Source organism: Mastacembelus armatus, chromosome 5, assembly GCF_900324485.2.
Source record: "Mastacembelus armatus chromosome 5, fMasArm1.2, whole genome shotgun sequence".
NCBI lineage: Eukaryota > Metazoa > Chordata > Actinopteri > Synbranchiformes > Mastacembelidae > Mastacembelus > Mastacembelus armatus.
The window spans coordinates 20,816,063-20,839,441 of NC_046637.1; the positions used below are offsets into that span (position 1 = coordinate 20,816,063).

Genomic DNA, 23,379 nt, shown 5'->3' on the forward strand with positions numbered 1-23,379 from the left:
ACAGTACGCTAAATCCCCACTGTCATCAGCTGCAGGTCAGATTTTAGATTTTTTTTTTTTTTACATGTAAACCTGTTTGCTATGTACCTGAAAAACAGCCAATTTAGGCTCACAGTGTTGTACCTTTCCAGCCTGGTGGTCAAAGTAAATTGTCTTGTGTTTCAGTTCATTCAATCAATTTGAATCACTGAATAGACAAGACACATCAGCATCGATTCAGAGGTATGGAACTAGACTAGTACATTTCTTTCTGTAATAAATTCAAAATCTTACTTGGAATATATGAGAGGGCTCAGTGTAATGTGGGACTCAGGACTCAGATTAACAAACTGTAAATATGTGTGTGTATTTTTCAAGCCAATCTATAAAACAACACAAAATAAAGACTCAAGAAAAACATAAATATATTTATTTTTTTTTTAAGCATGCCTTACACTCCAGTACAGCTAACAAAAAGGAGCCGAGCATTACACAGTGGAAAGGAACTATAACTTATGTTTTTTTTGTCAGCTGTCAGTTTGTAAGTAATAAAAATTGGTCCTTGGATAACACACAAAGGTCAAAATAAAAAGCATTCTCATCAAACCAGCTAGTCTGCTTCGCTGTCTCTTAGCTTATCAGGTACATTTAAAGCACTTCCAGTCTGCAGCATTAACAACTGAAGATCTCTGCTCTGAATTAAAAAAATAAAAGACGCTGGATAAAGCAGAGTGAGAAGTACAACAACTCACCAAGCTACATATTTATGGATACTCCCACAAACTGCTTAGGTCAATCCACATTCTGTCAGTGCACAAGCAGACTGGGCTTTTTGTAAACATTAACTATTTAGTTTCATTTCTGTTGGCGTAGCATTACACAGGGCGTGCCATGGTAAATGAGATCCAGCACCTTCACTGTTTCTTAGCGATGAGCACACCTATCAGCACTCCCGTTAGCAGCGCCACTCCAACTAGCAGCCACCTCCTCAGGGTTTCCTGTGATCTCCTTGCTTCTGCAGCTGCATCTCGCCCAAAAATCTCAGCAAAGCAGTCCTGGAATAGAAAATTGATGCAGATAGTAAAAACGCGTTAATAGACAAATCTGATTTCTTTAGATCTTACAGCTCCACGGAATAACTACAAGCGTGGCCGAAAATGCTGACACTTTTATACTTTTGTACAAAAGAGTATGCATGTGTAACCTGAAAGTGGTCACCTACAAAACAGCAATATAACAGAAAAACTGTTGTTTGCGTGTTTGTCTGTCTTCAGTAGATAATTAGTATTATCTAATTATGTTATCTAAAAAAAAAAATCATATTTCTGAAATTCTATGAATCCAACATTTACCAACATACCCACTCTGCTTCTGAGGGTTATATGGTGCAGACAGATCTACAGACCTGCAGACGCAGTCAGAGTGGCACATATATAGGCGCACTGGGAACTCACCCAGCCTCCTTGGCTCTCGATCCACGGACTGATGTGCTCATCCAGATACATGGTCATCCAATCTGCGATGCGGGACACCAGCGCACTCATGTTCTTCTCAATGCATTCCACACACAGTACACCACCGAAAGCAAACAGGCCCACTATGCGTCCCCAGTTGACTCCATCCTTGAACACCTCATCCATCACGCTTTTAAAGCTGTGGTAAGCTGTGTCAGGAGTGATGTCAAGCTGTGAGGAAAGGTCACTAAACGCCTGAGTGAAGAGCAGTTCAAACTCTTCAGCGGAGTCCCTAAGAGCTGCCTTTACAGCCTCTACGCCTCCATGTGGGGATGATGACATCCCCGGCCGGCCGCTGACATACCTGCTGTTGACCAGCAAGCCGTTGGTGGCAGCTGCACCGGTCATGTCTCCCTCTGTCCTTCCACCAGCATCTTCTGGCCTCAGCAGAGAGGTCGGGTAGTTCTTCTGAGACAGCTTGTAGCTAATAAAGAACTCCACCAGCTCTCTGTTACTGTACGACATTATTTTTCACACTCTGAACCCCCAAACACACAACCTGCCTGATCAGATCATGGTTTGTCCTGTTGTTCTAGTCAGTCTTTGAGCAGAGCTTCTTCTGCCTGTGTCGCAGCCTGGAAAAACATACAGGGATGAGAAAAGGTAACATTCCCTATCAGTAAGTATTTACACACCCATGCTGCCTCTGTCTCTGCATCGACTGGTTTCCATTCATTTCTGCAGATGGGAAAGCTTATGAAGATCAAGTGTGCGCTACATTAGGACTGATTGTTGCTGGGTAATGAAGTTCATTTGCAGGTTTATTTGACATATGTGCACTGCGCTAAGGAAGATCATGTGGAAAACGACAAAAACGAGGACAGGCTTGATCGAGGCTTCTCAGCCTTCGGCTAAAAGCATCGGCTGATGTACAGAAATGAATGAAAACTAATGAAGAACTTGAATGGTAACCAAAACGCGTCTAAAACTGCCGCAAAAATTTGAAAAGAAAACACGAGCTAACAAACATTAGCTCACTAGCAGAATTGCAGGAGTAGCATTATAAAACCCGCTAACATGAAATGGTTTCGGTGCATGGACATATGTGCGCTTAGATACCAACCTGCAGCCGATGACAGCTCAGGCTACAAGTCACGTAGAAACCACCAGTTTTAGCTTCATGTGCTAACTAGCTGTTTATAAACAGCCCACAGGAAACGCATCAAAACAACTACAAACTACATGCATGTGACTGATCGGAGCTAATCATTATTGACAGCTATACTTACACCTGTTAGAAATGTTATTCTCCCTTTGAGAGTGCAGCTACAGAGTTAGTAAACGCTGTAGGTATGAATGCAGACACAATATGGACATTTTTGCAGCTGCAGACTCTGTGGCCTGAACAGTGATGCACGCTGGCGGTTGGCCAATTCCGCTACTGTACCAGCCAGAAGTCCCGCCCCCCGCTGCTCCTCCACCAATCACCGCCTAAGGCAGACCGGAAACTAGGGGGCCCGTACAGATCATTAGGATGTAGATGGATGGGTTTCGGTTTGCAGTCACAAATCTAGACGGACCTACTCCAAACTGGCTGTATCGTTTCATTACTTCGCCTGAAACACCAGTGCAGTGGAATAAACGGGATACAGAAAAGCTAACAGGATATGTTTACCTAAGTGTGATGAACATATTTGAATTGAGTTCTTTTGCTCGCAACCAGTTTGCAGTGTTTTCACTATTGTACCATTTTTGTGAAGAAAGTACTTTTATTGAGAAGATGCAATCACACAGTGGGTTAATGTGAAAATGTGGTTGTGGTTCTTACATTGTTCAAGAACCTATATTGCTCCTCTATTTACTATTTGAGGATCATTTGTGCAGCATACTGTTTTTATAACTCTCGACGAAGCTAATTGTCTGATTGGTCTAAGAAAAAAAAAAGTTTTTATTAAACAAACATTCATTAAAATGTGTACATAAGCAATTCACATACCCTAAGTTTTCTAAGTGTCAAATGACAGGACAACCAGTTCTTTGTCACAGCAGAGAAATAAACCTGTGAAAGTAGTGAAGTTCACATAATCAGGTGACCAGTGAATAACTGCCTGTATGAAGAAACTAACAAACAATGGATAAAATCTATACAATGTCATTTACATATGCAATACATTTATGCACTATAATTTAATGTGTTTCCTTCTTTCCAACACCGGTAACCAGGTCAACATCTGGAAATAGTTTAACTGACACATGCCATTTCAGTGATTTGCGACTGTAGATCTGTTTTTATCATTGTCTCAATGATGACAGTCCTGCTCTCCAACCAAGGCACACCGCTAAGCAGGTACACTAACAAAAAGTCATCCAAGCATTTGCTTTTCCTTCTTGCAAAGAGTTCCCTTTCTGTGTAGAAGGATCGTCTGTGTTCACAGGTTCTACCTCTTCTGTCAGCTTAGGTGGCTCCTCGGATTTTACATTTTCATGTTGGTTCATGTCAACATTCCCATTCTCAGGAGGTCGAGCCTCTGTTTCTGGTTCACTGTCTGAGTCTATAGAAATAGTCTCTGTGCATGTGCTGAGTTTTGAAGTACAGTTTAGTGTGTGACACTGTTTGTTTTGGTCTGTGTTAGGAGTACCTGACTTGAGGCCTCCAGATCTCCCCACTGAAGTGCCCTCAAACTTGCACTCCTCAAAGATCAAGTCATGCTGAACCTTCTTTAAAGCATGCATGTCAAAGCCAAGCAGCACAGACACCTTCCGGGTCTCACATAGTCTCTCACACATCCTTTGCTTGGTTGAAAAATGACTACAAATATCAGATTTCCACAGCCACAGACCTGCAGACAGCTTGTCTTCTTCCTGAGGTGAAAGGTATGGTCGTCGGTTGAAGTAGGCTGTCAGGAAATTTATTCTAGCATCATAAGTTTTGTGCTCATAGCTTCTAGGATCTAGAACAAGACCATCAGATTCAGCCTGATTTCCAATGGTGGAGGAAGAAATCTTTGACTCTTTGCTCAGTTTTATCCTCTTGGCATTGGAGGTGGCTTGCACTGGTGGCTGTCTCTTGAGAAACCCCGCCCCAGATGAGTTAAGAGTTAAGGCAGACTTAAAGCCTTGGTTTGCCAGGTTCCTACCCACAGCTCTACACTGCACAAGATGCAGCGTAATTGTGGAGGCCACCATGGTACTTGTGTACACTCCTAAACAATGAATACACTTGTATGTCATCTTCTTTTCAACAGGATGCATTGTTTGGAGCACTTGGTGTCGCTCCCTTAGATGCATAGCCAAAGCATCAGAGACGGGACCTTTCAGGATGGTGAAACACAGCGGACACAGAATCTTCCCAACCTCAGTCTTCTGAGTCGATGAAGGGAGACTTATAGCAAGAGGTTCACTTTTCTTTTCAGTTATTCTTGGAGGGTTTAATTTGACAAGAGGTGTAACACTATTCTGAGCAGGTGCAGACTGATCTTGACCATTAATAGATTCCTTCATGTTAAAAGTGAGAACAACAAGCTGAACGTTCCTGGACTTATCTTGTTTAATAGTGAGATCAAAAGTTAGTGGCGATCCACCAAGTGGTCCAACAAAATCAGCTGGGTGAGCCTGGGCCACATGTTCCATGATCCTCTCAACACTGTGGAAAGTAGAGTGGCACTGTAGACAGATGAGCCCATGAATCAGCATGTGGTTAAGCAGCGTATCGCTGGGCAGATAGCGATTGCACAGCAAACACTTGCTAGTGAAGTTATGGATTTTCATTATGTACTTGGCCAGTGCCCACACTTTCTTTGCCTTGTGTGCACTCTCAAAATGAGCACTATAGAGGTTTTCAGGGAAAAGCTCATTGCAAACTGTACATATCTTCCATTTCTGGGTCTGGGCTGTGTTTATCCCAGTAGTGTTACTTTCCCCCACAGTGCTGTTGCTAACAACTGTGACACGTTGACTGGCAGCAACTGAGGAGTGATTTTTACCAGCAGGAACCACTGGCTTTAAATAACCAATTACTGGTTGTACTACTGGTTCAGCTCGAAGTGTGTGGCTCATGCTAATAATCGAGGGGGGCTTCTGAGATGGGACTGGTAAAGTCTGAGACCTGGACACAAAAATATTAGCGTGTCCAATCATGGTGGTCACTTGAGCACCAATACGCTCATGGTACTCTATAACATGCTGTACTAGAGCCTCATAACTGCGAGTGGAAAACTGGCAGCGTTTACAAAGAATGTTATTACCGTTAACAGAATTAGCACCATTTCTGACAGATGATTCCGAAACCATACCAAGGTATGGTGAGACAATATGCTGAAAATGTTCCCTGTAGATGTGCCTTCTCACAACGTTGTAGAGTGTGTCCCGGAATGTGCATTTTTTGCAGAAGTACATTGCTTTTTCCACACCATCTCCCTGCCTGTGTCTCTCGAGATATGTTTTGTCCTTTCCCAGCAGCATTCTCTGTGAGTTCCCATAATTCTGCCGTGCTGAACTTGGTAAATGGAATATTTTAACATGCGTCTCCAAAGTTCTCTTGCTTGCTGTGAACGTGCAGTAGGGACAGTTGAGAAGAATTTTACTCTCAAAGATTTTCCTGTGTACATTGCGGAAGTGATTCTTGTAGCCTGAGTAGTATTTGGAAGAAAATGAACACTCTGTGCAGCAAAACGGCTTTGATCTGTATTCCTGAAACACATCAAGGAAAAAAACAATCAAGCATCAAGACAAATCTGGCAATTTGTGCATAAGCTTAAACACAAAAATAAGATTTACCTGTGATTTAGAGTATGATGGATCCCAAGCACAAATATCAAGGCATAGAGTGCTTTTTACAAATTGCTCATTAGGGCAAAACTCTCTGAACTCCTGTGAAAATAAATGTAAAAAATTATTATTAATTATTACATAATTTCTAGACAGACTTTTATGACAGTTGCAGAGATTTCAAGTAAAAAAACGAAACACACATCTCCTTTATACATATATATTTTTCTACATTTACTTCATTCTTCCACCTAAAAACAGTCTCACCTCTGCTGCCTCCCTGCAGAATTCCAGTCCAATGTCTCCAAGTGCTTTCTTCACTTGTTTCCTAGCTCTCCGGATTCGTGTTAGGTTATTCACTGGGAGCTGATACATCTCTCTGGACGAAAACAAAACACACCGCTGGTTTGTTAGACATGGCTATTATAGCATTTTATAAAGACTTATTTAATATAATGTTAGACAGTGATGCCACAAGAGGCTGACTTCACAAACAGACATGACAGGCCCTCTCAGCTCCTGCCTCCATTCAATAAATCACTGTCAACACATTCACCAATGACAGCCTTGTTAACGTTTAACGGCAACGTTAGTCTCTGGATGTCTTCACTGACTGATTTGACTTATTGATTATTGATCTGACCAGGGTCTCGTGCTGCTCCGCTATGCAGTGCAGCAGTATTACATGCTGTTAGTTTTCTGGGCTAACGTTAGCATGCTAGCCTACATTAGCACCAAAGCTACCGCTCTACAGCCGGTCATTTATTTCTTCTTTCCACTGACGAAGCGCTTTACTCACCGTGCGTGTGGCGTGAAGACTGGCCTTACACAGGTCGCCTCGCTGCATGAACGGCTAACCCAGAGGCTAAGGGGCCACCCCTGGTGTGCAGACCGATGGTGGTCGGTGTCATAAGCGCCGGTGCTGTGTTAGCTAGCTAGTTAGCTTCGCTTCTGTTTTGTTGCTGTCTGTCTGGAGGGACGGCAAACCGAGGGGGGAGTGGTGCACATGTCAGGAGAAACTGTATAACATGTAGCTGTTCCAGCCACGGCTGCCACGGCCACCACAAAAAGTGGCCTGGTCCGAGCGGCGGTCCGGTCAGCTAGCTCAGCAGCTAACACTACCAGACAGAGGCAGCCCGGTCCAAAATGGCGACAGCACAAAGACGGAAGTCGCAGTGGGGGCTAGATGAGCAAAAGTTTGCATCCATTCATTGTGCTCGTTTTATTTCCATCTTTTGTTTGCAGCTTCTAACCAATACACTTACTGTTCAGAAATCAAGCTCATGAAAATATCACAGGGATCACAACCTTTTGCAGTTCTTTACTCTTGCTGGGACCAAACATTTGCATTGAGGAAAAGTAGCAGTAATATGATCCTTTCTAATATATGCAGCTGGAAAGACCTTTATTATTTTATTATATTTAAGTTGTAGGAAATAGACCGGGGTCCAGGGGTTAAGACACTGTCATCCCAGTGGTTCCATCACCTCCAGTACCACGGTGCGGGGCCCTGTGGTGACCAGTCTGAACACTGTCCTGTAGTCCAGGTAGAGAACACACCTGCCGTTCACCTGGCACACAAACTGACGCACCTGTGGCACATTAGATAGGATATATACATATATCAGGACCAACATTTGACATTTCAATATAACTTTCTCCTTCAGTGCCATGTGTGTGTAGCATGCAGCCTATCTAACCTTAATCCCTGCAACAGCTGCAGGGCTGCAGGGGTCCACAGCCTGCACATAACAGGGGGCCTTGCCTCTCACCACGAAGCCCCAGCCCAGGGCATCTGCTGTCACCTGGGATGTCAGGAGAATGACATAAATTAGACATTCAAACTAAACTGGCTATACACTTTAGGTTTGAACACACCTTTATTAGCCCAGAAGGAAAATAATCTAGCAGGACGTGGTGCTCCTAATGTGAATTATGACAGGGGGTAAATAGGCTTTAGCTATAGCTTTAAAATAGATGAGAATGTTTTCAGGAAAAAAAAAACTCACACTCAGTAAGTTTCTATTTTAAAGACATAGCCTAGTTTGATTTGTCTTTTAATAGCATTGCAGATAGAGGTTTAATGACTACTTTTAGACTTCGGTGTAATGTTATATTGAACCAGTGCAATAAAATCCTAGAGGTTTTATAAATTGCAGCTTAGACACTAACTAAACTAAAGCTAAGTCAATAACTCACCGTCAGCACTCTCTTGTTGAATGGGGCACCAGCTGCCAATAACTCTTCACATGTAAAATGTCTTCTAAGCACTGTAAAATTATTAAAAATGTTTTATTAATATGTGTTCACAGTCATACCTCAGTATACTAGGTGCTAAAACTTTATTGACCCTTGCCTGATTTGGGATTGCATCTCACCACTGAGGCAGATAACAGCTGGGCAAAAGGAAGTCCAGCAGAGTTAAGCTTAATGGAATTCAAGCTGTCTCGATGCCCACTGGTAACCAGTTTCAGCTCTTTGTTCAAATCTAACAATAGTTAAATTAGTATACAATAGTTAGTATTCCAAACAAAGTGGATAATGTATGACAAGGGAATCGTTTATTTCTTACCTGATTGGAAAGCACTGTTGCCCCTATGACTTGGACTTTTACACAGAAAGCATGGATTGTCAGGATGGTTCTCCTCATTTTTGTTGTCTTGTTCACTGTCACTTAGCAGCTCACACAGGCGCCGTTGACGGCGAAAATTGATGCAGAACTGATAGAGCAGTCCGCCATCAAAGAAATCATGCTTTTTTGCCACTGTAGTTGGGATTGAGAGAGAGAAAACTAGCACAAAACAACAATGAAACACATCTTAGAATTAATAGGATATTTCACAAAGAGTTGATATTTGCTTTAGACTGTAATAGTCTCAGCTTGCCACCCACTGCTGGCTGCTCCTGACAGCAATCTCATTTAGTTTGTACATCAAAGGGCAAATGAGGACTCCTCTCACCGTGCTGGATGATCCCATGCTCCTGCAATGCACGGCACAGCTCCAGCCCTCGGCGCCGGCTCTCTACCTCTCCATTCTGAAGGAGCCAGTCAATCAGCTGGTATCCAGGAAAGGAGCGCTGATATGCAACACCATGTTCCTCTCTCAGCTGCAAAATGGAATTATTGTCCCCTATGAGACTGTAGAAACCAACACAAAACACAGAACAGATTCTCAGGTACAATAGGCTACTTAAAGAAATCCGGACAGAGCATTGTGCTGAATGATCTGACAAGATAGACCTATTTGTGTGTGAGAAAACTTAACCCCAATCTGTTAATCATATCTGCATGTAATCATAGTACACATAAAGACTGCCGGATCCCACTGAATCAGGAAACCTCCAGCACAAACAAATCTGCCCTTACTGTTCATAAAGACGCTGTCCTCGCATGAAGATTTTCACCTCTGTATTAAAGGGAAATGTTCCATCATCCTTGCGAAAACGATACAGTAGCTTGGCATCCTTGAAAACTGGCCTCTTATCACAGGCTAAGAAATGGCAACACAATAAATCTTGACATTAGGGAGTGTCTAGTTAAAGCTATAATAAAATTGCTATATTTGTACAAAAGGTCTTTAAATATGGCTTGTTTTGATGTTTCTTTCTTACCATGGTGAACAATGTTATGATCCATGAGGTGCTGCATGAGATGGACAGCTGCTGCCCGATCTGGAGCCTCCTTATGGCTCACAAGCCAGTCTATCAGCTCATGTGCTACAAAGCAGTTAGGATAGGTGCGAAGGTGGTAGCGTCGGTCTTTAATCAGTTTTCCATCGTGAAGTTTCAACCTTTAAACAAAGTTCAAATTAGCTATAATCCTGACGTGAAACCAAACTTGAGCTATATGTCTAACTTTTAATCTCAATTCATATTAAGGTTTTGAAGATTTGAAATACCTATAAGTCTATTCTATCTGCCACCCTCTCCTCATACCTGAGTTGTTCTCCAGCAATCATGATTTCAGCCTTAAGTTGTCTAGTCATGCCTTTTCTCTTAATGTTAGGCCTACTCGTTGGCTCCATGTTTCTTATCTCTGGAATACAGAGTAAGTGAAGCTCACTTTTAGTTATGGCCATTTGTGTTTACAAAACAGCCACTGAAACAAACAGAACCCCAATGCCATGTGGGAGGAGTGTTGTGTATACAGAAAGGCAGGGTACATTTCTGTCAGGATGCCAAAGAGAGGAAGTATTCATGGGATAATAAGGTCACATTAAAGGGTATCCAAAGACCCAAAAGTCAAAACAAAAAAAACAACAAAAAAGAAAAAAACGTCTTATTTTCCTGCAACAGAAGATTAGAAAGTCATGTTTTCTGGTGTGCATACTCCATTGTAAACAATGACAATGCAGGTCATGCAAATGTACTTTGTCAAAGCAAAAAGGGACTACTGGCCTATAGGATTCCCAGACAAGCATTCTAACTATAGCCCCAATTTTAAAAGGAATTTCAGGTGATTGTCAGTATTTTTCTCATTCTCTTGTAAACCTTGAGAATAGACTAAACCAACTATAAATCAATCCTATTGACAAGTGTTCTTTGTTTAGCCAAAGCCCAGATAGAGAAAGAAGTCTAACACATCAGTGAATCACAACTTTGCACAGGGTCACATGTTCCCATCATTTGTGATCCAACACTGTGACATATTTTCCGGCATACACTGCCACATACACTGTTCTGCTGCTATAAAGAGCAGCAGGTGCAACAAATGTGTATGAATCTGTTGGTGACAATATGCCGTAACACATGCACTATTTATTTCCGCTTGATTAACATTCTGCTAAAAACTAGTGTCCAGTTTATTTAAGAAATTAGCAAGATGTGTTTAAAAATCAAATGAACAAATATGTTCTTATTAAGAGACAGACTAACATTTTGCTTTTAGTCTTTTTATTTGTAGATAAAAACTAGAATACTACTATCCAGCGGGAATGTATTGCAATTATTGAGCTACTGATGTTGATACATGTTGATGCAGAGTGACTGTTTGCATACCTGCGTGTTGTAGTGAACTAGCTGATTCCCTGAGTGTCTGTTGCACTAAGCTGTTGGCATCCTATCATGAGTGGAAGTTGTACCAGACGCTGCCCTGCTGGCATGAATCTTAACATATGGTTCTGTGCTGTCCTTGCTCAGTCACTGTCTCCTCTTTTCCTCTCTTTCTAGCAACAGAACAATGCTTACTGTTTTCTATTGGTTTGGGCTTCTATATTTACAGTGAAGCTTCTACCCTCCTTACAGTGAGCGCTGCATGAGAGGGTCATTTCGGGGCAGGAGCATCAGTTAACCCACTGATATCCAGTTATTTTCACCTCTCGACACTGTTAGGGTTACCAGCCCTGACTCACAAAGGGGACCTCCCAACATGTTCACCGTGTCGGAGATATTGCTGAGCTATTTGCAGAGAGCTCATGATTTCTAAAACCTAAAAACGCTCTTCCCAGGATGCTGTGGCTTTTCAGGTTGGCAGACCTGCTGTAAAGGCTTTCTCACAGATATTCTGAGCCCAGTATGCACGGTTCCACATGAACAGTCTTGCAGACTGAGGATAATCCAGAAAACTGCAGCTTGCAAAACAAGGAGGGAGGGCAAGATATTGAGGCTGCTGCAGTGTAAGCTTGTGGCCACATGATGTCTGTATTTATCTGTGTAGTCTACTAACTGGGGGACACAGCAGCAGCAACGTGTCAGATGAATTGTTGTGCAGTTTCTTTTTGCTGTTTCAGGAAGTCAGCCACCACAAATTACGAAATGACCTAAACTGTGTTCAAAGAATAACTCAAATGAAATTAGGCTGTATTAATATAGATTTATGGTAGGCGAGGCAAATTCACAAGTCTTAATGAAAATGAACAGCCTACTGCACAATCAAATCTAAGTGACTAAGACACTTATACACACTGTGATATCGAACTTCTCCTGTGTTTATTATGTAAAATGGGGACGAGTCGAAACAAGAAGAACATATTGTAGAAGAATATATGTGGCGCGGTGTATTTATAGGTTTTGGTCAAATGATCTGTTCCCCCCACACTCGATGGGACATACCCCTAGCAGCTTTTATGCAAATCGTCCTCTTCTACGTGCTTTCATTGGAGAGAAGCGCAGAGGTGTAGTCTGGACGCCGTGACATCACGCCAATGCAGCTTTATGAACAAAGTGCGCTTCTCCAGAACAGGCAGATGTGCGTCCAGGCTAGTGGACTTGTACTTTGTGGTTCTTAAAGCCGAGCAGGCTGTGCAGTGCAGAGTCACCACTCAGAGTCTGACATGCACGCATGTTTTTTTCTTCTTCTGAGCTGAAATCAAAGTTTGGAATTACTGTTATTTTTTTTAAGTGACTGCGCTTTCTCTGACTGGATGAAATAGCTGTGGACATTTGGACATCAGTGAAGAGGCCAGCTTGCCATTTTAATGACCGCTGAGGCGCATTCACTTTTGAGACTGCAGAAAAACGCCATGGATTTCGTCAGCGACTTCGACTTAATGAAGTTCGGCGTTAAGAAGGAGACGATGCAAGGAATAGACCGCTCCTTCGTCGGGCCGTGCAACCAGCTCCAGAGACCAGACTCAGTCTCCTCCACCCCTGGCAGCACACCTTGTAACTCGGTACCCTCGTCTCCAAACCTAAACCCAAACGAGCACAGAAACAACCCGGGGAGCGACCAGTTCTGGATACCCAACAACGGGGGTTACCCTCAGCAAATGTACCCTCAAGCCTTTGGCCTGACACCCGAGGACGCAGTTGAGGCCCTTATCGGCGCCACAGCGCAGCAGGGACACCCCTCTGCGCCCCACAGCCACCACGCGCCACCTTTCCAAGCTGAATACGAAGGATACAGTCACCTGAACGAGCCTGTGCAGCACTACCCGGGACTGCCGGGTCACCCTGACATGCAAGGTATGCCCAGCAGTCACTGCCAAGACCCCTATCTCAAAGACGACATGGGGAGCGCGTCCCCTCAGTCGCCAGAGGCCCAGCAGGTCCTCGGTGCGCACCATCATCTCCAGCAGCAGCACAGCCGCCACGACAGGCGATCCAACGCCGATATCCACTTCTCAGACGACCAGCTGGTGTCTATGTCGGTCAGAGAGCTCAACCGGCTTCTCAGAGGCCTCAGCAAGGACGAAGTGATGCGTCTGAAGCAGAAGCGCCGAACCCTGAAAAACCGAGGTTACGCACAGTCCTGCCGCTTCAAGCGCGTCCAACAGAAACACATTTTGGAGCACGAAAAGACCAGCCTGGTGTCACAGGTCGAGCAGCTGAAACACGAACTCAACAGACTGGTCCGGGAAAGGGATGCATACAAACTTAAATGTGAGAAACTGTCCGGTGCGCACTGTTACCACGAAACTGGGTCTACCAGTGACAACCCTTCCTCACCCGAGTATTTAATGTGAGTTTGTTAATTCCCCACAGAACTGATTCTTTTCCACAGTGAGGCATGTATGTTGACAGCTCGCCTTGCTCCTTCACAAACAATCTCATGGATTACACACAAGCTTTAATCAATGCTGAACAATGGGGGCATCGCTGATAGAATTGTTATAAATGCAACAAGGCAACAAGTTATTAATGGAAAAATACAGAGAAGCATGCATGCAGGACATGTGCGCACTGAGATGTTTTTATTTTATACAGGCATATTGATCTTATACAGACATTTTGTCTAAAAGGAGATACTTGAAATCAGAGAATATTGTCTTTTATGAATACAAAACTTTAATCCTTCTGCTTCATTTACTTCTATTTTGGTGATTTTACTTTGCTTTTGGTTTTTGTAGCTCAAGTATTTTGTGTTCTCCTTCCTGGAAATAGAAAACATACTGAAAGGAATGATGCTAGAAATGACATTTATATTATTTTTTGAAACCTATTCTGCAGGACAGATGTGTTCCTTATTTGCTTTTTAAAATTATTCTATACAATTATGCAAATTGTTTCATCTACTATGTTTTTCATTTACTATGGATCAATAAACTTATTGTGACTTTTTAAAATTGTGTCTCATCTGCTGACAAATTCATATCCTCCAAAAAACAGTGAACTATTTTCCTCACACATTTTTTTTTTTTTTTTGCAGTTTTGATCCCTTGACGGTGTGTTTTCTTTATACTCATCAGAACTCCATATACATTTTTAACAACTCACAGTTAGAAAAAAAAGGTTTATGCATTCCTGAATCCATACACACAGACATATCCAACATAATATTTGTGCATAATATTTAAATGTGAAAGTAAACAGTAATCTGTGGGCAGTACAGTCAGTGAGACCACAAGCTCAGAAATGATTCTGTCCATGAAAATGTATACTTTATAATTCTATTAAAATCCTTAAAATAAAAATACTCAGTGTCAGTCTTAAGACACACGTTAATTTAAGTCATATGTAGCCTGTTTTGTCAGACAGTGTTGTGTATCTGTGAGTTTGCTGGTGAATGAAAGGACGAGTGGCTTTCTATCCTTCCCTGACCTTTGTTCTTCATGGAGTGCTGCTTCCTGTGGGACCCCAGCATGTGCAAGCACAGGGGGCTAACTGGCAGGGGCTGTGGGGCACAGATAAAACAGAGTGGAAATCAGGCTTCCCCTCTGCTCTCTTCCTCACACAAACAGATCACCTCTGCATTTATTAACAGGAAGAGCAAAACAACAACCATGGCCTGCTGCTCAAAGCTCCACTGCTCGGCTCCAGATGATCTTTTTTTCACTTAATGTGTGTTTTTTTTTTTTAAATCCTCAAGACACTTTCCTGAACACAGAGACTTCTCAGTTTAGGACTACAATAATATTTGGATGGCTGTAATAGCTCCTAGGCCAGTGTGATAATGTATGATAAGTGGTCACATTGTAAGTTGAGTTTATGGCCTGTGCACAGAGCGCCACAGAGAGTTTTTAGTGTCAGTGGACACTTTTTTACTGTTCTCCATTTGCGAGAGCTCAGCTGGGCAGGTGGTTCGCTTTACGGCACCACCCTTTAGCCTGGCCACCAGGTTCTCTTTTCATGTGTGACCCCTGACAAGTTTTGACCTTAACTTATGTTGAGAGAAAGCAGCTCCAAAATCACAGCACAGGTGCAAAATCACTTTCCTTCTGAAAACAACCCTAATTCCTGAAGGTCGGCCCACTGCGCTTGGGAGCGTGTGATGTAGATAAATGAGTTTGTAAAGATAAAGGAAGCAGCAGAAAATAACCAAATAAAAACAAATAATGCTGCTCTATACTTTAATGTTATATCCAAGACCTCATTAATCAGTAACTCTTGTATATGGGATAATACAATGTTTTGCTTGGTTTAATATTAAATTTAAGTTTCCTCTGTATTAAGAGGGTTCCCATAAATATATTTAAGTAATAGGCTACCAAACTAACTCGGATGACTGCTCCGCCATTATTATTGAAAGAAATGTTTTAAATTATTTTGATTAAATGTTTTGCTCATTAACCTTTTGTAACTAATTTGTGATTTGTAATTTTACGCATCACTCTCATTTGTAAATTGTACAATTAGTTTAAATATTAAAAAGCTAACCACTTAAACATCAGCTAAACTGTCCCAAATTACTTAGCATATTATATTGAATTCACTTAAGTATGTGCATATTTGCACACACTATAGTAAAGACAACGGACAGCAAGCTATGCATCTATATGTATACTTGCATGATTTTTTACTGCAAATACTGATGGTAGATCGTGTGGTTTTTCAAAAAGAGCATTTCTTTCTTCAGTGTCATATGTTTATGCATTAGCATGCATCACATGTGTATTTCCCAGGAACAACGGCATAATACAGTAGAAGTGCTGGCAAGGAGAGTGGTTTGTGGTACTGTGTGACAGTGTGCAGGGTGCCATTGTAGAAACGATTAGCCAGCTCTTTTTGCTTGCATGTGATAGGCTGGTGGGTCTGATGTAGCAGACCCGCAACCCCCCCTCCCAGCCCTCCTCTCCACCACCAACACCCCCAGCCCACAGCGCCTCAGGCTACCTACTGAGTCAGCAGGAGGGAAAGGTGTCTGCTTGGCTGTGGCATCAGAACAAGAAAGAAAAAAATAACTGGAGACGGATAAAGAGCTGTGGAAATGATTTAGAATAGATGCATTTGCATTTTTTAAATTAAAATAGATGAAAGAAATAAAGAGAAAAAAATAGTCCATATGAGAGTGGCTAATGATGAGGTATCATAATACTTTATTTTAAAATTTTCTTCTGCACAGGTCTTTTTATTCCAAAGTGACAATACGTTCACTCTAACTTTAACTGTTTTAACTTTTACCCAGTAACACCTAGGAATGACCGGTGTTCAGTGAAAACACTCCAGCGTGTCCTTGTGAATCAGATGAATGTGGTGCCAAGCTCTTGGCTGAGCACTGGGATTTGCCAAGGCCTGGTTGTGTCTCAGACAGCGAGCACACACTGCTGCAGATACTCGCTATTGTGTGGGGCGAGCCAGAGCAATGAAGGCTGCCAGGCTACGTACACTGACACCAGTGAACACAGCCAAAGGCCTTGAGGCATCAGGGAAGGCCAGGCCAACAGACCCCACCGTCAAACAACGACCACCACTTCAATCTGTGGCATCATACCGATCTCCCCTGGACAGTGTTGGTTTAGTCCAGTTTGAACACTGAGTATCTTGTCGAAGACCTCCTGACCTGTCACAAAAAGATTACATACAGAATGGCCTGTCACGTAAGAGTTATCAGCTGTGTAAATATTCTTTTGTTTCAAACAAACACCGCTGATCAATTAGTGAATTCTACATTCACAATAATGATTGTAACTTATCTTCTGTGGCTAGATGTCAACTGACTAGACATTTGACCCTCAGTAGCAAGCCATTTCCAGCCACAGCCAGTTCTTTCACTGTTGTTTTGCAACAGTTAAAACCTCACACTGAGTGATCGTCTATAAGAGTTGGTTTCACGTGAAGTGCAGAGCAGAGATTGGGATGGAGGACAGGATGGACGATGGGCTTCCTCTTTCACTTCCTATATGAGCGTCCAGTCAAGTGACTCTTTGTGAGAGTGTTCGGTTGTATGTCGCAGGAAAGCGCAGCTTCGGCGGCTGTGGTTTCCGCTCAGGATGTCCAGTTGTTTCTGCGCGCAGTTGTGACACTGTGAATCATGCAGTGATCACACACGAACACTGACATGTCCACGGACATAGCACACATACACACAGGCATACATATGCAAATACAAGCTTTCGTGTGTATTTCATTTCATTTCTCGCTCCCTCAAAATCATATTATTCTGACAAATGTTTTTATCATAAGTGGATCGATGTGTGGTCTGTGAACATTTATTTCCCCTATTGCCACATCTTGAAAGATTCCACAGTAATTAAGATTGTACTACTGGTAATGACTAAAGTATCATATGATTGGGTCTGCAGGATCCAACAGATTGGATTAATGTGTAGCCTCAGAACAACTATAAATCTTGTCCTGCTCTTTAACTGGCTGTAATAAGGACTCTGGCTTCCTGGGGGTGTCAGGTTGAGTGTGTTTGTGCATGAACTCGTGAGGATCTGATAGGAAGGCTCACTGATAAAGCGCTTGTCACGTTTCAGTGGACACCACTGAGAGAAGTGTGACGAAGTCTTGTCACATTACAGACCCTGGACTTTGGCTACGGAGCAAAGGGTGTACAACTGCATGTAATAATTAGACAGGCTCCTACCAGTGTGACAAACCATTACAAGACAGGCCCAGAGTGTCTTAGAATGAGGTGAAAAACAGAGGGGTTTTTACTGACATGCACACTGAAGACAAGTGAACTGTTCAACCATATATCAGGTCAAGCTATCTAGAAGCTGACTCATGGTAACTGGACTTCTAGTAGTTGAGTCAAAATCAAACCCTCGACTCCTTGACTTTTTCCCTGTGAGATACACAGGATATTGTCCTGTTTCATGAGAGTGACACTGCAGTTTTACAGCATAAATAACAGGCCAGGGAGAGGAGAGGAGAGGAGAGGAGAGGAGAGCAGAGGAGAGCAGAGAAGAGCAGAGAAGAGAGAAGAGAAGAGAGAAGAGAAGAAGAGAAGAGAGGAGAAGAGAAGAGAAGAGAGGAGAAGAGAGGAGAAGAGAAGAGAAGAGAAGAGAAGAGAAGAGAAGAGAAGAGAAGAGAAGAGAAGAGAAGAAAATCTCTTTCCTTTCTATTGCATGCTAGGATTTCCTGTCCTGTTTTATGGGGGTCATGCAGCTGGCAGGCGCCCTCCTGTTTCTGTCCATAATGATGACAGGCGTCCATTAGTGCACGGTAGAAACACGAGCCACAAAGGTTAACTCAGGCTCTTCCCCCACTGACAGCCGCTTCCCTTTCCACAGCCCCTGGCCCTGAGTTTACAACCTACCAATCTATAGGCCAGATACTGTGGTTTTCATTTGCAGTTGGAATAGCTTCGCTTATTAAGGGTCAACTCCTGCTCCGACAACTGCATGCGCACCCTGACAAGTTTAACACAACCTGGAAAGCAGGTCCAACCCTCAGGGACCGAAATGTGTCTGTGGTATATAACAGAGAGGCATCCGGGAAAAGTAATGGTGTAACTCCAGTTCTTGGGAAGAGTGCTACGGATGAGAAACTAAACGGTCCTTGCTGCTGTTAGGAAATGAATGAGAAGGAAATGTTTTTTTGGTGGTTTTAAATCAGAGCAAATTTGTGGTTCATGTTTCCGTGTAGCAGAGATAATTAGTTTCTGTTGTTACTGTGTTGACAACAGCAAAAATATATCCCAGAAAAGCAGAACATTTTGGGGGTTATAAAAATGAATATTATTTAAAAGTTAAAGTAAAAATTGAATGTATGATGGGGTCTGAGATTTGATCTGTTGTCACTGCACATGTACCATTCAGCACCCTTCTTCATAAGTTTCTGAGGGTGCCTCTGACATGACAATATGGCAGCAGTGTCATATGTTCTGGTGAAATCTAACAGGCCTCTTTGGAATTGGGTGTGTCACTCTCCCACGAATGTGTCATGTTAACATCTGACTTCTGTCATAACTCTTCCTTTATGTTTCTCAGAAACACTGTACCGAACTGAACTCCATATTATTTTCCCTTCCAGCCGATTTTAGCGTAGCTTTATCCGCCTCTGTTGTCTACACAGCTGGACGATTTGACAGAACAGCGTTCACACACCCATACTCTGATTCTCTGACCATCTTTGTCATCATGTGTGATGTTAAGTCTCCGCTAACACAACTGAGGAACTGTGTGCTGTGGTCAGACTGTCAGGGAGAGAAACCTCTCATTGGCCAACACAGAGCTTATGAGGGAGCTATTTAAGGGGACCGCAGGCTTTTATACTACAGTGAACCCATGTACATGTTTGTTCTTTTTGTGGTCAAGATACAGGAAGTACTTTGTTCTGGGATTTAACGGCAGAAAAAAAAAACCCTAACTACTCAAAAAAAAAAAAAATAAAATAAAATGAAAGGTTACAAGTAAACAACAAAGTTTATTGAGGGTGTGATAAGAGTTCCCACTGATTTTAAGATGTAGTTCAAAGATGTTAGACAAATGTTTGAAAACTACCCACAGTTACATCATTCCACTTTTTGTAACTTTATTTTTGCAAACAAAAATAAAAAATCTCATAGTTGCTGGAAAATAAGTAAATTTGACAAATAAAACATGTAATATATATACATACATATGTGACATATATTGCGTATGTATTGCATATATATAATATTTTGTGAAATTAAACCCTGCATGCACATTTTTGTCCACCTGGTCAGAGTAGAACCATGCCAACACATTCCTTATAAACACCATACTTCAATTTTGTCAACTTTTAAAGGACTAATTCAATTTTTGGGAAGCTACGGCCAGAAACAAGCAAAACAATGAGCTCAAAGACACTAAAATGCTCTGACGAGGTCAGATGATACTTCTCTATGAGAAATCCTTTTCACATTATGAATGGTCATTTGATCATAGAGCACCCTGATAGTTGAATGGTTATGACGTTTGCCACACATATGCAATGTCCATGGTTGCATGTCTCCTTCTTTCTACCTCCCAACGTATACTGTCCATCGCTCCGTTACCCACTGCCAAATAAAGGCAAAATATCCCCAAATAATCTTAAAATAATTAAAATCATATTCATTTATACAATAACAATTAAGAGTCTAGAATGACAATAGTGGGAGTACCATGGTTAGTATGTTAGGATGCTAGTATTTATAATTTTCAAAGAATGCTAAGTAAAGATTGCATTTGTATTTGGTCTCAGATTAACGTAAAAAGAAAAATATTTGGGTAGTTCAGGCAGTTGCTGAAGTTGTTAGGTTTCATCTGGAGGGGTGCATGAATATCTGAAACAAATGTCATAGCAATCCATTCCACAAATTATGAGAAATTTCTTTTTGAAATGACCAAATTCACCCTCTAGGTGCCAGAATGGAGAGAAAATCAGGGGCTTACCAGAGTCGTTAAAATCCATTATCTGGGGACCACACAGGGAGCAAATATTGCATCTGTCCTCTGGGTAGTTGTTGAGAGATTTTACTGGATAAACAATGACGACACATGATCGTTGTTTCTCCCAAGTCATGGGACCATCCTCTGGGCACCATGATTATCTGTTTAACATTTCAGGGCAATCAGTTTTACAGTTGTTGAGCTATGGTATCAGGCCACTGACAGAGAAGAGGAGAAGTGCGTGAAGGAACACACCGCCCACATACAGCTGAGCCGTATAGCCTGCAGCACTAACATGTCCAAGCTGTACAACAAAAGCTGGTGGCCTCTGACTCGCAGCCCAACAAACTCTGACCTCAGCTTGCACATCAGGTGTTGAGAAACGTTCATCTGTCTCATTATTGTGGGAACACCCCATCTGCCTGCCTCCCGTAAACTTGCACTGTCTTGTGGAGCAGAGATGAAACCTCCGACAAATGAGTGAAAACAATACCATGAGACTGCAGACTGATGACATCGAAGCCCAAAAAAAAAAAAAAAAAAAAAAAAATCTTAAAATGTGTCTGTCTCTGTGTGGTTGCACTAGGGAAAAACATTTGGAGGGGTAGGTCAGCATCTCGCCTCCTTTGTACAGGCAGGGTCAGCAGGTCACAACAAGTCTGAGAGTGACAGTGGTAATGGTGAGTGGGACTATATTTAAATCTCAAGGAGAGGAACAGCTTTGACTCACGTGTGGATCATACGCAACAGAGAAATATTTGAACTTCTTTTCTTGTTAAACTGCCCTAAATAAAATGCTTGCATCTGTATGACTTAATGACAATCATTATTTTAAGCTCCTAGTTGTGTAATCTTTTGCTGAATTTACAAAAATTCTGCAACTTTTTAAATAAAGGAAGGTACCAAAAAGGCAACTAAATATGAAATGAAGCCATGGAAAATAAACTCATATTTTGAGTAATGTTCTCATGCTGCTTTATAAGTAGCATGGCAAGTATTAATGGAAAGAGTGAAGTATCATTGCCTGGTTAGAATAGATTTTATTGATCTAGGCAATAATGTGAACGGATGTGTCCTGCTGAGAAGTTCAGCTGCTCTGTTGACTGGAACGATTTAGAGGCTAACTGTTTTGATTTGTTGGTGGCAGCCGAGAGGTTTGGTAAAGGCTGCTGTGGCTGTTTGATAGAAGGAGTGGAAAATGGAACTAGGCTTTCCCACACAACCAGAGGAAAAGACTTTGAATTATAGGAGCGACTTCTCTGGAGCTTTATCAAACCCTGATCACCCTATAAATCTGTCACAAGTTACAACCCCTCTATAGGACCCTGTTATTCATGGTAAAGCAAATCTTTGAAGGACTAATCCCTTTATTCTAATTCAGTGTTTCATCAGCAGAAGATATTTGTGTTTTCTGCAAAGACTTAAATGTATTATCGTGAGCTCCCCAAACCAATTTAAAATGTCACATAAAAGTTTGAGATTAATGAAGAAACTGTGGCATGTTTTATTTTTTTTTTTTTTGTGTGTGTTTTTAAGGCCGGCTCACCCCAGGGGCTACTGTGACATGCACATGCATACCTTTTCATGGTGCTATCTCTTTACAGTATATCTGTGTCAGCAGCGGGCTGAGGTCAGAGCATGAGCAATAGAGGCGAGCTTGGTTCTCAGTCTCACAGGTAGGGGCTGTAAACAGTTTGTGTGTGTGTGTGTGTGTGTGTGGGTGTGTGTGTGTGTGGGTGTGAGAGATGAGACTTCATTTTCATGTTTTCACTGCCTCTGGAAAGGTGGCATGACAAGTCTTCCCACAGAAGTGGTGAGAGCGTTACCTTCCCGCACTTCCCTCCCGTCCTCACCTTATCTGATGACATGGGTCTTATCGCTGCATCTCTGCTGGGCCAGTTAGTCCTTTTCCCTTTGTCGGAGAAGTAGGGGATGATACTGCACCCACGGTGAGCTACAGAGTACTAAATTAAAGCTTTCTGACACAAACATGGCACAGATATCTTCCCATGTGGAAAGGCCATATTTAGAGTCCAACAACTTTTTTCCTGATTCTCTTAAGCATGATTACTGTAAATCATCTATCTGACTGCTATGTTTAATATGCCATACTGCACTGAATTATTCTTATTGGGGCTGGTGGGCAAACACATGGCTTCTTTAGAGCCTAAAGTTAAGAAGCTGCAAAACTATTTAACTTTACTCATACGATACTACAAACTAAAATATACATGTGCTCCATAATTATTTTATGCCAATATAAGCTCAAAATGTAAAACTTTTAATTCAGTCCAACTTCAGAAAGACTCGGAAGTGTTCACAAAAGCACTGACAGCATCAAAGAGGTGATGCCTTCACTCCGTAGTGAGCAACAATCACAAAGAGAGGTTGACCTTGCCTTTGGCCTCTTGGCTGTCTGACAAAGCAATCCCCATGCTCTAGTGCAGTATGGCTGTCCTCTAAATGAAAGTAGCTGAGAGGCGAAGGGCAAAGAGGCCTATGGAATATCAATGTGCGATGCTCTCAATTAAGATTAAAGCTCTGAATGGAATCCGATGGAGCCGCTTCCCTAAGAAATGCTTGACATTTTACCCTTGCTGACTCTGGATAAAAAAGTGTCCTGCTCTACCAGTACCACCAGCACCGCTGCCGCTAACTAGCTGTCCCTCCTCAGCTAACCTTCCCCTCACTGAATTTATTCTGTAGATACTGACTTAGGCTGCAGCCACACTTCTAAG

The 23,379-nt window shown here is 42.2% G+C and overlaps 4 protein-coding genes across 6 annotated transcripts; 1 reads left to right on the forward strand and 3 right to left on the reverse strand.

Annotated features, from left to right (window-relative positions):
- Positions 1-387: 387 nt before the first annotated feature.
- LOC113131083 (bcl-2-like protein 1) lies at positions 388-2,858 on the reverse strand. Of its 2 annotated transcripts, none has more exons than XM_026308142.1 (3): positions 2,723-2,858; positions 1,434-2,068; positions 388-1,034 (listed from the first exon to the last, which is right to left on the reverse strand). In XM_026308142.1, the coding sequence occupies exons 2-3, from the start codon at positions 1,956-1,958 to the stop codon at positions 894-896; spliced, it is 666 nt and encodes a 221-aa protein (XP_026163927.1). In that variant the 5' UTR covers positions 1,959-2,068; positions 2,723-2,858; the 3' UTR covers positions 388-893. The 2 variants fall into 2 exon arrangements, with proteins under 2 accessions (XP_026163927.1, XP_026163929.1); XM_026308144.1 differs by lacking the exon at positions 2,723-2,858 and adding an exon at positions 2,557-2,700.
- A 499-nt stretch (positions 2,859-3,357) lies between these two features.
- adnpa (activity-dependent neuroprotector homeobox a) lies at positions 3,358-7,343 on the reverse strand. Of its 2 annotated transcripts, none has more exons than XM_026307849.1 (4): positions 7,000-7,343; positions 6,468-6,579; positions 6,210-6,302; positions 3,358-6,122 (listed from the first exon to the last, which is right to left on the reverse strand). In XM_026307849.1, the coding sequence occupies exons 2-4, from the start codon at positions 6,573-6,575 to the stop codon at positions 3,786-3,788; spliced, it is 2,538 nt and encodes an 845-aa protein (XP_026163634.1). In that variant the 5' UTR covers positions 6,576-6,579; positions 7,000-7,343; the 3' UTR covers positions 3,358-3,785. The 2 variants fall into 2 exon arrangements, with proteins under 2 accessions (XP_026163634.1, XP_026163633.1); XM_026307848.1 differs by having other exon boundaries at positions 6,468-6,599.
- A 323-nt stretch (positions 7,344-7,666) lies between these two features.
- Positions 7,667-10,287, reverse strand: LOC113130070 (DEP domain-containing mTOR-interacting protein). The gene is made up of 9 exons (XM_026306362.1): positions 10,137-10,287; positions 9,813-9,991; positions 9,568-9,691; positions 9,161-9,339; positions 8,773-8,964; positions 8,557-8,688; positions 8,400-8,470; positions 7,901-8,005; positions 7,667-7,792 (listed from the first exon to the last, which is right to left on the reverse strand). The coding sequence occupies exons 1-9, from the start codon at positions 10,277-10,279 to the stop codon at positions 7,667-7,669; spliced, it is 1,251 nt and encodes a 416-aa protein (XP_026162147.1). The 5' UTR covers positions 10,280-10,287.
- Positions 10,288-12,362: 2,075 nt separating this feature from the next.
- On the forward strand, positions 12,363-14,203 carry LOC113130943 (transcription factor MafB-like). The gene has a single exon (XM_026307943.2). It carries the CDS (start codon positions 12,617-12,619, stop codon positions 13,601-13,603), a length of 987 nt encoding a protein of 328 aa, XP_026163728.1. The 5' UTR covers positions 12,363-12,616; the 3' UTR covers positions 13,604-14,203.
- The last annotated feature ends 9,176 nt before the right edge of the window (positions 14,204-23,379 follow it).

Bases quoted from the DNA above. Each gene is read 5' to 3' on its own strand.
- LOC113131083 (XM_026308142.1), bottom strand. From the start codon at position 1,958: ATGTCGTACAGTAACAGAGAGCTGGTGGAGTTCTTTATTAGCTACAAG. The intron at 1,035-1,433 runs GTGAGTTCCCAG...TTTCTATTCCAG, and splicing joins TCGAGAGCCAAGGAGGCTGG to GACTGCTTTGCTGAGATTTT.
- adnpa (XM_026307848.1), bottom strand. From the start codon at position 7,047: ATGCAGCGAGGCGACCTGTGTAAGGCCAGTCTTCACGCCACACGCACG. The intron at 6,600-6,999 runs GTGAGTAAAGCG...ACAAACCAGCGG, and splicing joins GTCTTCACGCCACACGCACG to TGTGTTTTGTTTTCGTCCAG. The intron at 6,303-6,467 runs GTGAGACTGTTT...TTATTTTCACAG, and splicing joins TCTGCAGGGAGGCAGCAGAG to GAGTTCAGAGAGTTTTGCCC.
- LOC113130070 (XM_026306362.1), bottom strand. From the start codon at position 10,279: ATGGCCATAACTAAAAGTGAGCTTCACTTACTCTGTATTCCAGAGATA. The intron at 8,006-8,399 runs GTGAGTTATTGA...CTGACATCCCAG, and splicing joins TCAACAAGAGAGTGCTGACG to GTGACAGCAGATGCCCTGGG. The intron at 7,793-7,900 runs GTTAGATAGGCT...AATGTGCCACAG, and splicing joins CAGCTGTTGCAGGGATTAAG to GTGCGTCAGTTTGTGTGCCA.
- LOC113130943 (XM_026307943.2), top strand. From the start codon at position 12,617: ATGACCGCTGAGGCGCATTCACTTTTGAGACTGCAGAAAAACGCCATG.